The sequence below is a fragment of the Gymnoscopelus braueri genome (genome assembly GCF_963280865.1).
Source record: "Gymnoscopelus braueri genome assembly, chromosome: 12".
Taxonomy (NCBI): domain Eukaryota; kingdom Metazoa; phylum Chordata; class Actinopteri; order Myctophiformes; family Myctophidae; genus Gymnoscopelus; species Gymnoscopelus braueri.
The window spans coordinates 45,402,906-45,419,980 of record NC_137614.1 but is presented as its reverse complement, the minus strand read 5'-3'; the positions used below and the strand labels follow the sequence as shown (position 1 = coordinate 45,419,980).

Here is a 17,075-nt window from a genome sequence, read left to right as displayed (position 1 = left end):
GGTCACCAGTCAAATCAATGAAGTGAAATTGGAGCACGGATCTAATGGAACTTATGCACAAGTTGGGGAGATGTACAAAATTAAATGAAAAGCTTCGTAACCTTCCCTTCTGTACTACTGATAATAACTTCCTCACTTGTTTCCATCAAAGCTTTAGGAATAGTCTGACAGTAGATTCACTGTGAACTTTGAAAGCACAACTTTGTATGTGTGTGTGAGTTCTTCGATCACATTGCCCTGGAGACATCAATCAATCTACTGGACCAGGGAGAAGTTTGTATAATCAATAAAAGCTTTATTTAAACAAGAAATTAAAAAAAAGTGACAAAAAGAAAAACAGAACAAGATAAACTCACAAGGAATTGCATAAATATATACCAGAGCATTTCAAGACATCAACATCTTTGAAAAGGAATATCGCAACACCTATGAACAAGCAGCAAAAATAACTGAACAAGGACAGTGCATAAAGAAATATCAGAACACGACAATAGTATTTGTGTACCTGCTGGGTAGCTCTTTTTTTTGTTTTTTTACGCATCGCTTGGCCAAATCGATTTTTGACTGTCGCCATCTAGAGGCTGTTACAGGTGATGCATTTTGCTGACATAAGTCATTGCAGTCTCTTTGCATTTTGTTTCCACTATGGAAAATCAAACAAACTTCACAGGTTTTGTATCCGGTGACGTCAGCTGAGAAGGACAAGAGAAATCGATGCAGGAACCACCCAGTGTTAACAAGTGTTTAGGTTGCTCTGACGTAATGCATATTATATAAAAAAAAGTGCATTCCCTGTGGGATTGTACAGGGTTTCTGTATCTCACAGAGAGGATGGGTGCATGGAGGAGGGGGGGGGGGGGCACGTACTGCACTGTGGCTCGTGTTTGGGATGGTGACACCTGATGATTGATGAACGAGGGGAGCCGTCTGGGCTTTCTCCTGCAAAGCTCAAGTGTGGCGAGCAGGCGATCAAAGCCACGGAAACATTCCTGTGCGAGCCACCATTGTACGAATCAAACACAAGACAGACTCTTTTGCTGAGACTTTTAGCAAACAAGTGCATCACTAGTGTTCTATGGTATATCACGAACAAGTGAATACACTCGCAGCGTAGTGTTGGCCGAGCATCGTCGTTCGACCGAGTTTACGTTGCTCTAATAAGGCCATGAATTTAAACTCAATCATTAAGCAAAGGATTTTTTTTTTTTTTTTTTAAACACACACCAACAGGTCAGCAAGCTTCATTCTTATATAAAACAAGTCATATCAATATGGGTGCAAAACAAATATTCACACGTGTACTGAACAACAGTGAATCTCAACAGTTTTCCCAACTCTATAAAAATAGCTTAAAAATCTGACACATTTTCTTTTTTTTAGTACAGTGTAGGGTTAAGTCATAGAATCTTTTCTTTTTCTGAGACAGTTAAGAGGCTGGTTCAGATGTCCTCTCCTACTTTCCTCCTGTGACACAGCCACAAACACAGGGCTTCAATATATGATGAGGAACAGGTCAATGGAGCCAAAACAAAAACAAATAACAACATAAAAAGAACCACTTAATCTATTTTATCGTATGACATTGTTGTGCGAAAATAGCTGAGCTTGTAGATTGGCTATTTTTGCTACTTTGGAAAGTTTTTTAAAAATATTTCCGGCTATAGTGGCATGGCCAAAACTGGTTTGAAAGTGGTTAAAAAATATCCATGATCGGAGATCCTCCCTGTACCCCTTAGGATGAAGTCTCATTTATACTTTTCTCTCGCCGAAAACAACAGATTTTCAAGTTAAAAAGTATTGTACAAACTATACATTTGAGCCGCTTGACTCCCAACTCCAACTTGCGAGCTTGTAGATCTACAATTCTTGCTATTTGTGAACATTTTTTAAAGTTAAAAATTATTTGTAGCCTGTTTTGGCCATATGCATTATTTATTTTGATTATTGGTGCTGGTCACTGTGGGTAAATTTTTGGTGTATTTCAGTAATAGGCTTTGTATATTTAAGTAATTTGTATTCCCTGTGCAATTTTTGTTTATATACAATGTTCATTTAAATAATGAATTGAAATTATTTGTATGACAATTAATTAAGTCAACTAAAATGTCTTGATGGTGACAACCCTAGTGTCCCTTAGCAGTGTCAGAATCACTGGAAAGGTGAAGTGGGGACCCACACACATCACCCCACATTTGGCAAAAAGTTGCGGTCTCTCTCACACAGACACTAAACACACAGAAGAGAAGCATTTAGTAACCAATGCCCCAGAGAATGTTTGCCGATGCAAACATGTTACAAACGTATCTTGGGAAATTAGAGGAACCAAAATGAAAGTTTTTTTTCTTTCTTTAAAGAAAGAAAAAGGATACAATTACGTATGACATACAGCAAACAAACAGGGCCAGAGTTGGTACACAGATTGTCATATGTCATGCTATGCACACAGGCAACAGCAAAATAACAACCAAAAATATATACTAGTGAAATGTATAATAATGCCATTCACTAGTGCAATGCGCACACAGGCACGCATGCTCGGACGGACGGACGGACGGACGGACGGACGCATGGACGGACGGACGCTTGCACGCACGCACACATACAGACTCCACCCAGGAACACTTATATCTCAGAATGGGAATAAACTTTGCGTTCAAGTGGTGAGCAGCTTGTCCCCTGATATCCCAGAATAGCAAAAGACAGAGAAGGCAAAAATGGAACCGAATAACCCAAAGCAGAACTGGTGACATGGACCACTGACATTATAAGGACACTTGGAGGAGGATTGTATTGTTTGGATTAACTGAAAGCAGTTGCTATGTACTGCATGTCAGTCTGGTCTGCTAATACAGTAGCTATCCAAAGCATATAAAATAATACCTATAGTATATGACAAAAATAAATCAAACCTCTTGCAGCAGTTGTAAAAAGGCCACTGAACGCTTATGTGTGTGTGTGTGTGTGTGTGTGTGTGTGTGTGTGTGTGTGTGTGTGTGTGTGTGTGTGTGTGTGTGTGTGTGTGTGTGTGTGTGTGTGTGTGTGTGTGTGTGTGTGTGTGTGTGTGTGTGTGTGTGTGTGTGTGTGTGTGTGTGTGTGTGTGTGTGTATGTGTGTGAGTGTGAGTGTGAGTGAGAGAGAGAGACAAACTCAACAGCACAGTTACAAATTATCCATAAAACCTTTTTAAGCTTTGTCGTACCATCATGCATTGACATTATCACAAGACTGAAATGCAACCTCATTCTGTTTTCTGGCTCAAATTTCCCATCATGCCATAACAAAGATGTATCTGTATGCAAACAGTTTAGCATCTCAGGATACAGTACAGCTTCCACTTGGCCTGTCTGTTAAAAGTCGATCATCCCAAGATTAGAGTGAAGCTGATGGCCAGGCTGGTAATTCAACGCAAACTAAGAAAGAAAAATGAGTACAAGTGCCCTCAATCTTGTAACATAACAGATTTCATAGGGCAGAGGTAAGTCAAATAATGGCAGTAAATGATCAAAAAGGGCCTCATTCAGTTAACTTGTGACAGCTTTTCCAAATACCTCAATATAATAAAAGTATACTTCCAGAGCCATTAAGTAAATCTTTTCCCTCAAATTTTGCTGACAACAGCAAAATATATATATCAGATCCACCGTCTCTCCATATTTGGGCGAGACCGGCGTCGTCACTGACGTCATCAACATGATGTCCAAGATCCACAGTTAGACAGAGTCTTGTTCAGAACACAAACCTGTTTAACAAGTTTGGCTGAATAAGGCCCTATTTAGACAGAAATACAGTATGCACAGATAATCTGTACACCGACACGTTGCGTTAAGTTGCCCTGAATACAAAATTGTGTCATCACCGTATAGTTACAATATTTCACTCACATCTCATGGTATGCTAATAGAAATCGAGTTATGTCGGATCACACAGGAGCAACTCAATTTAAAGTACCACATGAGTGATCATTATTTTACACAAAAGGACACTTTGAATAACTACATCTATCCCGTTAAAGCATAAAACCCAGTCAACCATGCCCTGCCGAAAGTCTCAACCGCAGAAGCCAAGTGAATTATAATCTTTTCTAAAGGACAGTAATGCTGCAGAGAACTATTAAAACAAAGTCTCGAACCCCCAAAGGGACAGTTATTTAAGGTTTCTTAGTGCGCTTCAGTGGTTGTTTCGGGGGAAAACGTAGAGAATTCTAAGATGGTGAAAATCTAGAATGCCACATTGACAGATAAATCCTCACTCAGATTTTCCTTCCGCCTTGCGACTCTATGAAGCTTTGGTTTTTCTGGCCCGTGGTGAGATCTTGTCTTCAGACTTAACGACGCCGTTGACCGCACCTCCTAGCAAGATACACATGAACACACCAATAAAAATTATCTCATGAACACATTACATCTGAAAAGGTACAAATCTGTATTTTAAACCACTTGAACCCTAAAGTTCCTATTCTGGGGGGGGGGCGAACATTCGGTGCAGATCTACACAATGTGCTGTGATGCGCTGATACGTGTTGTGATCTTGTAGATCTGCTATTTTCAGTGAAGAGTTTCGGTATACAGGGAAAAAAGATAAGTGGCCCAGTAATAGTCCCCTTGGGGACTGCTTGGTTTGACGTCTAGATAGCATCCTAGTTACTTTGTAGCACTTAATTGTATTTCTTGAACTCTACTTACCACTACTGACCATTACCCTATCGTTTGTTGTCTAGGGTTCATGCCATTTACTCACTCATCTGCTCAGTGCATACATTGTAAATTGGATGAGTCCGTTCGGTTCATTTACTTCATTTACTATGGTTTCAGCAAACTCACCCCGGACAGGCTCCCTCTTGTAGGGCTTGCTCTTTGGGCTGACCGCCTTCTTTTTGTTGGCCTGGTTCAGGCTGTGTTCCCTCCACTTTTTCAGCTGGAAGTTAATGAATTTCCACATCATCCAGGCCTGTGTCAAGCAGATAGCTGCCAGACAGGTCATCCTAATAGGCGCGGAGACGAAAGACACAAGACAACGGGACATCTCACACAAGGTTTGAACGTTTGGACATTTGTCACTTCAATTCACAATCCTTGGAATGTCCAGAAAGCCCCCAGACCAGGGTGGGACCGGTTTAACCCATTAAAACCAGGAAAGCATCTGGGTAAACTTTAACCATTGTTTTATTCTTTGACTATTTTTTTTTTTAATCATGATTTTTTTTTGCAAATCTTTGAATATTTTTAAAGCAAACATTTTTTACTCAAATCTTTGCTTCTGGGGGGTCCCTGGAACAACATATTTTGAGATGGGGGTCCGCAGCCAAATACATATCATTTTGGGGGTCCTTGACATGAAACAGTTTGAGAACCACTGATTATAGCATTAGCAACATAATTTTTTTCAAAAAACTGTTAGGATTTAGAAGACATTTGTCCACAGAAGCAAAGATTTGAGTTACAAATCTTCGCTTTGGAAAATATATATTCAAGATTTGCACAGATTTTTATGATTTTTCAAAAATAGCAGATCTACAAGCTCATAGCGCGGCACTCGGTGCCGCGCTATGAGCTTGTATATCTGCTATTTTTGAATAGCCAAAGTATAAGATAATGGTTAAAGTGGTTTAAAATGACAGACACATTCCCGGTCTTACTGGGTTAATTTGTGGCTGGATTTACCTGACTGTGAGCACGTTGAAGTTGCCCTCTGCCAGAGAGAAGCCCTGGTTCTCTGTGCGGGGCAGTCCGAATCCAAACGTCAGAACGGAGAGTGTGAGGGTGAGGAGACGGGCGATGACAAAAAGTAACGCCCACAGAGTGAATCTGGCGAGGTAGAAAGATTCATCACATTCTACAGTACTACTTTGATTGAAGTGGTTAACATGCATAGCATAAGGGTGATTACGGTGATGAACCCGGTTTAAATGTTCTACTCAAAGGTTGTTGTTTTTTTATTTGGTAAGTAGCTGATTTACAAGCTCATACGTGTCGTGATACAAGCTTGTAGATCTGCTCTCTGAAATGACGAGGCAGACAACGATCCCCTGGTTCTATGGATTGATGGCTGGCTGGTTGGTAGTTGGCTCTTACCCCTTCTGCTTGTTCTCGTCGCTGAAGTAAAAGAGGCGTGAGGCGTGGAAGAGAAGCTCCACCAGGTAGTGAGGAACCAGCAGGACCAGGCCCAGTCGGTGGAGGCTGAACACACACACACACACACACACACACACACACACACACACACACACACACAGACAACACAACACTCCATTAACCACATCCCTACAACCCAAGAGGTCCCGATATTTCTTATAGTATATCGTTGCTGTCGGGCAGAAACCTCCTATCTCCGTATTCTAACTTTTTGTGTTTTTCTTTCGTGAATGAATGCCCTAAACGCGGCTTCGCGCCGCGTTTTGAGCTTGTAGATCTGCTACTTTTCAATTAGAATCCTGAAAAGTAACAGTTTTGGACTTATGAGGTTTCCACCCGACAGAGACGATATAGTGCATAGTGAACGGCACAAGTGCATTTGGACGTGTCCAACTGCTAGTGAAATGGTAAAAAGGCGCACGGTGCAAAGGGGCTGGGTTTAGTCTCAAGATTTTGCCTGACCACAAATGCTAAGAATGTTATTTAGATGTTGCTTAGACAGATGCTAGGTTTACCTGGTATCCTAGTTTCTTTGAAGCACTGAATAGTTTTCTTCTACTGGTGTGATTATCGTTTGTTGACTAGGGTTCATGCCATTGACTCTGATTTTGCATTTATACGTCTGCTAAATGCCTAAATTGTAAATTGTAATTAATCATGGGAGTGTTTTGGCCGTAACATGAATTAAACCGATCAGAGTGTCATCTCCTGCGGTTTTTAAGAGCCAGGTGCAGCTGCACCTTGTGGATTGCGATTTAAATAACAGATTCGGCAAGTTGGAGGAGAAGAGAACGATGTTTCTGCCGAGTTTGTCGCAACACGTTGTGGCTTTGTAGATTGGCCTCCTTCTTGGGAAAAAGGGGGCCCAATATAGACCCCTGGGGGACTCCCAACTAGTTCAGATCAAGACGCCCATGTGCGCAAAGATGGGGCAAGTGCATTAGCTTCTTACACAACATGAGCGCTGGCTGTGAAAAGTCGAAAATACAGTGAAAAGTGAATAAATATCGGGGAAAAGTGAAAATACACATGTCCTCACACATTTTAAAAACATCAGTTTGTCTAGAGACGTAATGTTGAGTCCTTAGGCAAATTAAAAAGTGTAAAAATCATGGCACTGCATCTTTAAGAAATTAAAAACCACTGGGTTAGGGTTCAGAAGGCTTGGCTTTCATTTCCTTGTTAGGAGGGATTAGGTTGCTTGACCTTTGCTTTTATGGGGTCATATCAGGACAATATTAGGAATGTCACCAAGGTTGTCACAGAACGTTTGCACAACTTATTAACACATATTTTTATGTGTGGTAATAATAATAAAAACCGCTACTACCATGGTGATATTCGGGAAGTATTTTGAAATCATCAATCTTATAGTCCAGAGTAGCAATTCTGGGAGGAATATATTGCATAAGGACAATTAACACAAATAAGTACAGTTAACAGATTTGTTAATAAATTCCAGGCGGTTGTATAAACATTCTGCGGTTTTGTTCCCTGTGGTAAAACTCACCAATATGGCACCTAAGTGTGTTAAAACAAACAAAAGTCATTTATGGAAATAGCATTTTAACCTGGTGTGGTTTGAAACTTGTGTTTTCAGAACCACAATAAATGAGGTCATTGTCCTTCAGAATATAGAGCGGGGTAACGATTAGCATTTATTACACAGTTTGGTCAAAACCCCCAAAAATCTAAACCCTTTGCTATTCCAGCTACTAAAGAGATGCAAAGACATTATTGGACTCACTTTAAGACGTAGGCACCAGAGATGTGGACAACATAAAGGCAAATGTAATAGAGTTGACGGGGAATGTCCTCCTGCAAAAGGAAAAGGAAAGAGAAAAAAGAAAACATTAGTGGATGTCTGGATGAGTTACAGTAAGTCTAATTTATGGTTTGGCAAAAATGTGTTGTACGACATATCGCTCGTCACCGTTTCACCAAAGCATAAATTAGGTTTTAGTGTTTAGTGTTACATTAAGTGTTGATTTTTAGTACGTCAAAAAGGTTATCAAGCCTCAAATCATCCTACTACGCATACTTCCACTGCTGAGCAGCAAGATGGAAGAGCTGTTTTTACATTTGATCCGTTTTAAAATGTTATCTGACGTTTCGGATGCTTTCTATTTATCAATTTACCCACTGTATTATAACCACTGCTAAAAGCACTTAACCCATTAAGACCTGTAACGCATCGGTGTAATTTTTTGATTCGAGCTAAAAAGCATTATTTTACACTTTGGCTATTCAAAAATAGCAGATATACAAGCTCATAGCGCGGCACCGAGTGCCGCGCTACGAGCTTGTAGATCTGCTATTTTAGAAAAATCGTGCAAATGTGTGCAAATCTTTGAAAACATATATTCTTTTAAAGAGAACATTTTGATCTCTTTGCTTCTGGGGGGTCCCTGGAACAAAATATTTGGAGATGGGGGTTTTGATTGATTGATTGATTGATTGATGTACTTTATTTAGTAAGACATGAGAACATCAGTACATTTGGTGTCCAAATACATTTTTGGGGTCCTTGACATGAAAAGGTTTGAACACCACTGATATAGAAACATACGTTTTTCAGAATAATGTTGGGATTTAGAAGACATTTGTAGAATCGGCTTCAGGTCTTAAAGGGTTAATGACTAAAATTGTACTTCAACCAACCTGTAATACAATATAACTAGTACATGTGCAGTGGTTGGAGGAGGTCTCCCTACTCTTCCACTGAGACATTTAGACCCTGATGTGGGGTAGGTCAGGACACCTACTGGTTGGCAACTAATAGGCTACTGCATGAATCTCACAGCACAAGTGCAGTTGTAGTTCAGGTCCGTTGTACTAAGAATAGAGGTCCTAAGTGGTTAAAGGAGTAGTTCACCCAAAACATTACTTATTTTCTACCCATTACACACCCCATGAAGCATGGAATTCATGGAGATTTTTTAGTTTTTGTCGCATTACTAAGCCAATCATTTGATTACCGGCGGAAAGATGCTAATGTATCCGGTAGGAGACTCAAAGGAGACTCTTTAGGCGGCTTTCCATATACATGGACTTACCTAGCCCCACCCCACACCGCCCACCACAGCGACGGTTTCCACTACAATGAAGTGGGTAGAGTGGTGTGTAAGTGGTACTAAACTGGTGCCTAAAAAGTACCCAGTCTTGGGTAGGTCTGAGCTGGGCTAAGCGGGGCTAAAGCTGTGATAAAGCTGATTGGTCGGCTCACAGCTGTGTCTGTCCACTCAGGTGTCTGTAAAATGTAAACACTACGGTAGCAGTGTTGCCATGTCCACTTATTATAAGCAACATTGGGCTTATTTTTCTGTAAAGTTGCTTGTAAATATTGGTAGTACTTTTACTCCACTACAATTATCTGAAAACGTATTAGTTACTAGTTACTAGTTACTTTTCAGATATAAATGATTACATTATAAAACATACATTAAGCCCTATTTTATACCTAGGCTATTTGAAAATAGCCGATCTACAAGCTCACAACGCATCGCATCATTGTAGATCTGCTATTTTCAAACATTTTAGTACTTACTTTTGGTACCTTAAGTACATTTTGATACCAATAGTTTTTGTACTTTTACTCAAGTAATTCCAGACTTTCACTTGTAGAGTGCTTCTACATTGCAGTATTGATACTTTTACTTAAGTAAAACATTTGAGTACTTTTTCCACCACTGCTTGTTTCTAAAATGTAGTTGATTATTTGGGGCTTGTTTCATATGTTGTTGAAACCAGTGGTTCTTAAACATTTTCATGTCAAGGACCCCCAAATTAATATGTATTTGTCAACATTATATATGTATATATTTTTTTTAAATAGCAGATGCACACACTCACAATGCGTCGCATCGCTATGCGTTGTGAGTTTGTAGATCTGCTATTTTCAAATAGCCGTAGATAGTCGCTTCTTTTGGGATTGTTTTCATAGACCTGATTGCTTATTTTTTTCTGCTAAACCTGGCAACAATGAATGTGCGACGATACACGCTAATAATGTTTTTTATATAAGTGATGGCAACGTGTTTAGACACCACACAGGTCTTCCCAACAATAGCGAAGATTAAAGTCAGGGTGAACATGGCCAAATAATAACTTAAGAGCCAAACTAGCTCTGAGGAAGCACGCTAGCATTTAGGCTAACCCTGTAGCCTGAGGCTAAGTTGGTGTGTTAAAGAAAGGGGCGTTGATTTCCTTCGGGAGGGGAGGGGAGGGTGGGGATTTTGCGAGTGGGGACTTTTGTGCAATGGAAACGCAAGACATTTTGAAGCGGTGCGGTGCGGTTCTGGACTGTACTGGACAGTGTCGTGCTTATGCTGTGATGGAAAAGCGGCTTTTGAGTCTCCTACCGGAGAGACCGCCGGTCTTCAAATTATTGGCTTAGGAATGCTAGAAAAACAAAACATGTCCATGAATTCCATGCTCCATGAATTCAATGCTTCATGGGGTGTGAAATGGATAGAAAATAAGTCATTTTTTGGGTGAACTATCCCTTTAAAGGTGTCAGCAGTTCAAAGAGCAGCAGATAAGATATCAACAGTGCAGTGATAGGTCATAGGTCACAAACTAATGGAATTCATTCCATATTTAAGTGACAATCCGGATGTTTTAGGTCTGTTGTCTCCCTCTTCTGATGGAGAGAGGTAATTGCAAAAATGTCCAAACTACAATAAAGATGTTGGGGCAACTAGCCTCCAATCCCGTGTGCCATCTGCTTCAAATAACTTTGTCAACCAGTCCTACCCGACACCAGGGTCTACATTTCTCAGTGGAATAATATGGAGACCACCTCCAACCAATCCAGATGGGATAAAATAACATTTTAACCATTCAAATAAGTCCCGGATTGTAGCTTTAACCACATTTAGCCCCTATTCTGAGCCGAACATTCTGCAAAAACAGCTGATCTACAAGCTCAAAGCACATCGCAACGTGACGCACTGTGAGCTTGTAGATTGGCTATTTTCAGCGAAGAGATTTGGTGTAGAGGGATAAAAGAAGTAGACCAAGTATAGAGCCTTGGGGGACCATGGTCAACTAAGTATAAAGGGTTTAAGTGGTTAAGGATGAGTAACTTCATCAGACCCATACACAAGATGACTGTCATCCTTAAATACTTGAGGTTGGAAGTTGTGCCATTTCACATCAACACTACAGAGTCTGAAAACGAGTCAAAACATAGAATGCAATGTACCTTAACCCTTTAAGACCTGAGGCGATTCTTAATTTTTTCTTAACAGTTTTTTGAAAAAAAAAAAATCAAATATTTTTTTTAAAGATTTTTCAAAAATAGCAGATCTACAAGCTCATAGCGCGGCACTCGGTGCCGCGCTATGAGCTTGTATATCTGCTATTTTTCAATAGCCAAATAAATCTTAAAAGTGACACAGATGCGTTCCAGGTCTTAATAGGTTAAAGTTAAAATACATATTCTTTTAAACAAGACTTACCTTTCTCACTTTTTGAAAATACAGCTCAGGAAGTGCATGGAGCCAATAGGCAATTTGGCAAATATAGAAGAACTTAACCTGAAAACTACACAGAGGACAGAGGACAAGAGACAATTAATTGGTAAAGAAATGCAAGTAATCGATCCAATACATCCTGTCGTATGCATGTTAGGAATGGGAGTTAAAATTGAGAGCAAAACCTTTAAGTCAAATTGTAAAGAAAATGTAATAAATTATATGTATTTATATATATAAACAGCAAAAATAGCAGATATACAAGCTCACAACGCCTCGTATCATGACGCGTTGTGAGCTAGTAGATCGGCTATTTTCTCTGATTTTCATACGGCTTAGGTGGTTAAAGTGTCAAACTGATTTCATTTTCTTTATAATATTAAGTCAGATCAAGTACATTGGGATGAGCTCATGTAATAAAAAAGGTACACAATCTTACGTACACCATGCGCGTGTGGGGGTAGCCTTCCCATAAGAACGTGGGATTACTCGCAAATTCCTCCTACCAAAGAAAGAAGACACACTACATAAGCTGGAGCACATGCCAGTGAAGCACAGTCCCGTTCACGCGCCCAAATTAACTTTTCTCCTCACCAGGCAGGCAAATGTCTGGTACTGTACATATGAAAAATGTTTAGCGTGCCATTCACTTGTGTGTTGTATGATCCACCAAGTCAGATATTTTGTTACAAATCTTACTTGCACTGAGCCATCAAGGCTGATACTGTATTTTATTGTAAAGAAAGTTGTCTGTGTTACAATGAGCTATCCAAGCAGATTTTGAAAATGTCCTTAGTTTTAGTCTGTCAAAAATAGCTAATATAGTTTCATCTCTACAACAAGCTCACAACGTGTCACATTGCGATGCGTTGTGAGGTTGTAGATCTGCTTCTTTGCTATTTTTCTCAACCCCTCTCTACCCCACATTACAATACAAAACTGAAACGAACACTAAAACTGATAAAAACTCAAATAAAACTAAGCCTTAGAACTAAACAAGCAAACCCACTTTAAAAATTAATCAAAACTAAACTGAAATTGAAAACAAACAGTGAAAATGAAACAAGTGAAAACGGAATAAAACTAAAAGCTAATGAAAAATGCAAAACTATAATGCCCTTGGGGCGGTCTCAAGACAAGACGTCTTATCTTACCGCAGTTAGAATGCTGCAGCCCCAGATGAAGGAGGCCAGGTAGAACGCAGCCAGCTGTCCAGACTCATTGAACTTGCTGTGTTTGGTTTTTGACAGGTGCAACCTCCTGTTCATTTTCTGAAGAAACACAATGAAAGACGTTTTAATTCAATTTGATAAATTAATCGACATTTCCAAAACACAGTTGTCAGTGATTTTTTTGTTTAGATTTTCTTTCGTTTTTGAATTTGTATAAAATGTTACGTGAATGATCCTGACTGTCCTTCTGCCATGACTTTGTTCAGTTCAGCATTCAGAACGACGTCAAAAAGTGACACGTAATTGTAGGTTAATGTTGAAATGTCCCTCTGTTATCCATTTACACTCTTTTCCAGTGCTTTCATTTTCATGCTGTACTGGGAATTTGATTTAAATGCTTGAAACGGATAACACATGTGTCATTAACAATTATATCCATCTACCCATCAAAGTTTAAAAGATTTGGAAAGCAATGCAATTTCCTCATTTGCTTGTTAGTGTGCATACAAGTAGAAATATTGGTTGGTCACAAATAGTCCTGCAATTATTGATTAAAAACAAAAAGAAAATACATAACATGGGGGACTTTAAGGTGGGGCAAAAATAACAGATCTACAGATCTCACAAGTTGTGAGCTTGTAGATTTGCTAGTTTTGCTGAAGAGATTTTGTTGAGGAAGAGAAAAGCGGTCCAAGAGCAGTTGTAATTCAGGTTTCACTAAGACGAGGGTTTTTCAACCCATTAAGGCCTGAGGCCGATTCTACAAATGCCTTCTAAACCAGTAGTTCTAAAACCTTTTAATGCCAAGGAGGACCCCCAAATTGATATAGATTTGGCTACGGACCCCCATCTGAAAATGTGTTGTGCCAGGGACCCCAGAAGAGAAGATTTGTGTAAAAAAAAAAACTTTCAAGATTTTTCTAAAATGTTAAAAAAATAGCAGATGTACAAGCTCGCAGTGCGGCACGAAGTGACTCGCTGTGGGCTTGTATATCTGCTATTTTTGAATAGCCAACGCTAAAATCTAAAATAACGGTTCAATATCAGCATCATACTCACGTCGAGAATATATTCTTGTATCAAAGCATGGAGTATGACGGCGATGAGCAGGTAGAAAAACACAGTGGCCAGATCTTTAGGTCCATATTGGTAAAGGTTCGTTACCGCGGTCTTCTCATCTGCACACCACAATAGAACATATAAATAATAAAACAGTTACTCATAAGGAGGCAACATTGAGTCGTGCATGTACAAAAGACTAGATTTTTTGTTAAATCATTGCTGTCGGGCAGAAAACTCCAATCTCCATATTCTAACTTTTATTTCTTTTTTTTCGTAAATTAACGCCCTACTTGATCATACTACAGCGTCACACAAAAGCATCAAAAGTAGCAGATCCACAAGCAGATCCACGCGGCGGGAAGTGGCGCGTTTTTTGAGCTTGTAGATCTGCTACTTTTGCCGTTTTTTTTTATTTGAATCCTGAGAACAGTTATGAGGTTTCCACCCCACAGAAACAAAATGATTATTGCTTAATCCGTGACCTTGCTCACTCACCGAGAACTTGTGTTACATTGTACTGGACTGTGATAAACATGATGGCAAACTTTGCTGTTACCTGCAACAAAAGAAAAGCATCGATAAGGTGACTCAGCGAGGAAAATGATCACAGTGCGTCACATTCATGCATTATGTGACCACAGTTATTGTTGATTTAAGATAAACAACTTAACATCAAAGACCTTTTTGCATACAAGATGAGAGTATGATGTTAAACATTACATTGCAGACTTTTATCCAAAGCGACCGAATGAAAGTGCATTCAACATAGGTAGGCAAGAAAACTACTAATCACCAGAGCTAAAACAAGCAACTAAGAGTATACTTAGCGCTAAGGTAAAAGTGCAATATATCAGCTACCTACTGATGAGACAAATAGGACGGGAGAGGAACTGATTCTGATCAAACAAAAAATGTATCAGAAAGCTGCATTCATCTGTAAATAACTGCATGTTTTGACCTCATATGGTTATGCACATGTATATAGATGAGTGTAGTGTACCACTGATGTTTACCGGTTTCGTCATGAGCTCATCCCAATGTACATAGGAGGGAGAGCTATCTAGTTTCATTTAGAAGTGCTGCCTACAGTAGAACATACATAGAATATGTACAGCTAGCAGCAGCATACATGAGAGGGGGTTCAGTCAAATAGCCACCCAATGCTGTCAGCTGAGAGGGACCTGGACTGGTGCTGGTCCTGGACCACCATAGACAGACCCCGCTCCCAAGGGAAGACAGACTATGCACCCACACCGCACACAAAATGTGGTGGAAACAGAGCTACACTTTCTACCCACCTGCCCACTATACCAAGACACCAGAGACACATACTTGCCACAGATTACATACACTCAAAGTGAGTTTGCAAACATGACCAACGACAAAAAAACTCACATACCTACAGGGAGAAATACAAAAACGTGCGAGCACAGCAGCAAGATATGTGAACTGTTGCGATAAAAGAAGGTTAGCCAATGGAATACAACCCACCCTAAGGACTACTAACCATTGAGTGTCCCGCACTATCCGTACCAAGTAGACCTCTAGAGTAGACCTACTGCACATGTAAACAGAGCTGCTACCTTTAAACACATTTTAAATCTGATGTTTTTTTTGTATACTATTTTAAATCGTTTTGAGAAGAAATGCTGCTATTTGTCCCAAAGTGACTGCATAATATTGCTGCTATTTGTTTCAAAAAGCTTTATACCCTGTATATATAACAAAGCAATGCGACATAGCTCTGTTTACAAAATGCTGTACCCCCTCCAACTGTATATAGGGCCCCATTTTCAACTGTTTTTATTATATTTGACACTTGCTTTGGCAATGTAAACGTATGTTTTATCATGCCAAAAAAGCTCCTTTGAATTGAATTGAATGTAGAATAGATGTGTATATGGAACAGATTGCAGATTCATGCACCCTATGCTGTAATAACACAAGAACTGGTTGAAATGACATGATGTTATAGCTGTACATTTACAAGTGGGCCTCGTCTTCCCTTGGCAATGAAGGGAGACACATGAGAAGGCATGAGAAGGTGTGTGTGTGTGTGTGTGTGTGTGTGTGTGTGTGTGTGTGTGTGTGTGTGTGTGTGTGTGTGTGTGTGTGTGTGTGTGTGTGTGTGTGTGTGTGTGTGTGTGTGTGTGTGTGTGTGTGTGTGTGTGTGTGCGCGCCAGTCAGGTGCTGCTCAATAAGCCACTTTAAAGGGGTAGTTCACCCCCAAAATAACTTTTTTTCTATTGATTACTGACCATCTGGAGCCTTGAATTCATAGATATTTTTTTGTTTTTGTCACATTCCTAAGCCAATAATTTGATTATAATAAATGTGTCCCCATTGATTCCGGTAGGAGACACAAATGCATTTGTGTCTCCTACCGGAATCAATGGGGCTACATTTATTATAATCAAATAATAAAGGAAGGAATGCGACAAAAACAAAAAAATATCCATGAATTCAAGGCTCCATGGGGTGAGTAATTAATAGAAAAAAAGTTATTTGGGGGGTGAACTACCCCTTTAAGACACACTTCAACCGGAAATGGGTTGATTCTGCTATCAGAATAAAAGCTTGTTTCTCTCCCTCTATCCATCATGCATCACAATACTGTATATACCAGACAACAAATAGCTGTTGTAGTGTAACGCATAATTTTAATGTAACCACTTAAACCCCAGCATCCGTATTGTGGGGAATAGCAGGTCTACAAGCTCACAACATGACGCAAAGCTTTCCACCACAATAACAGAAAACAGAAAATACACTGGTATTGAGCCCTGAGGGACTCCGGTTAACCATATGGGGTGGTTAAAACACATAACATATTCTTAAGATCTATTCTACACTGTAGCCTATTTTCCATTTTAAACGCCTAAATCGAGGAACCCATTGATCAATGCACGTCTTACTCTGAAGTCCACTAAGCGGAAGTCTGGTTCTTATTTAAGCGGACTTGACGCTGGCCATAGAATCCACGACCACTAGCTAGCTGCAGCTAAACCTCCAACTAAACGCAGACCACACTGCTCTCTCTCTCTCTCTGAGTTTCTCTCACACACACAGTACCTCAAACATCAGCCCCAGCAGGATGATCATGGCCAAACACGACACCATATCCGCGTGATTCTGGATCACAAACTCGTGGCTCAGCACCGGGGGGCTCTTGTTCTTCTTACGGAAACCCATGGTGGTCTCTGATCTCTCTCTCTCTCCGATCTCAGCGTCACT

General features: G+C 39.9%; 1 protein-coding gene across 1 annotated transcript; it reads right to left on the bottom strand.

Moving 5' to 3' along the window:
- Nucleotides 1-274: 274 nt before the first annotated feature.
- LOC308097157 (translocating chain-associated membrane protein 1-like 1) lies at nt 275-17,045 on the bottom strand. The gene is made up of 11 exons (XM_080444782.1): nt 16,914-17,045; nt 14,337-14,397; nt 13,839-13,957; nt 12,762-12,878; nt 12,051-12,109; nt 11,593-11,677; nt 7,878-7,948; nt 6,071-6,175; nt 5,660-5,803; nt 4,820-4,980; nt 275-4,348 (listed from the first exon to the last, which is right to left on the bottom strand). Exons 1-11 carry the CDS (start codon nt 17,031-17,033, stop codon nt 4,275-4,277), a joined length of 1,116 nt encoding a protein of 371 aa, XP_080300908.1. The 5' UTR covers nt 17,034-17,045; the 3' UTR covers nt 275-4,274.
- Between the last annotated feature and the right edge of the window lie 30 nt (nt 17,046-17,075).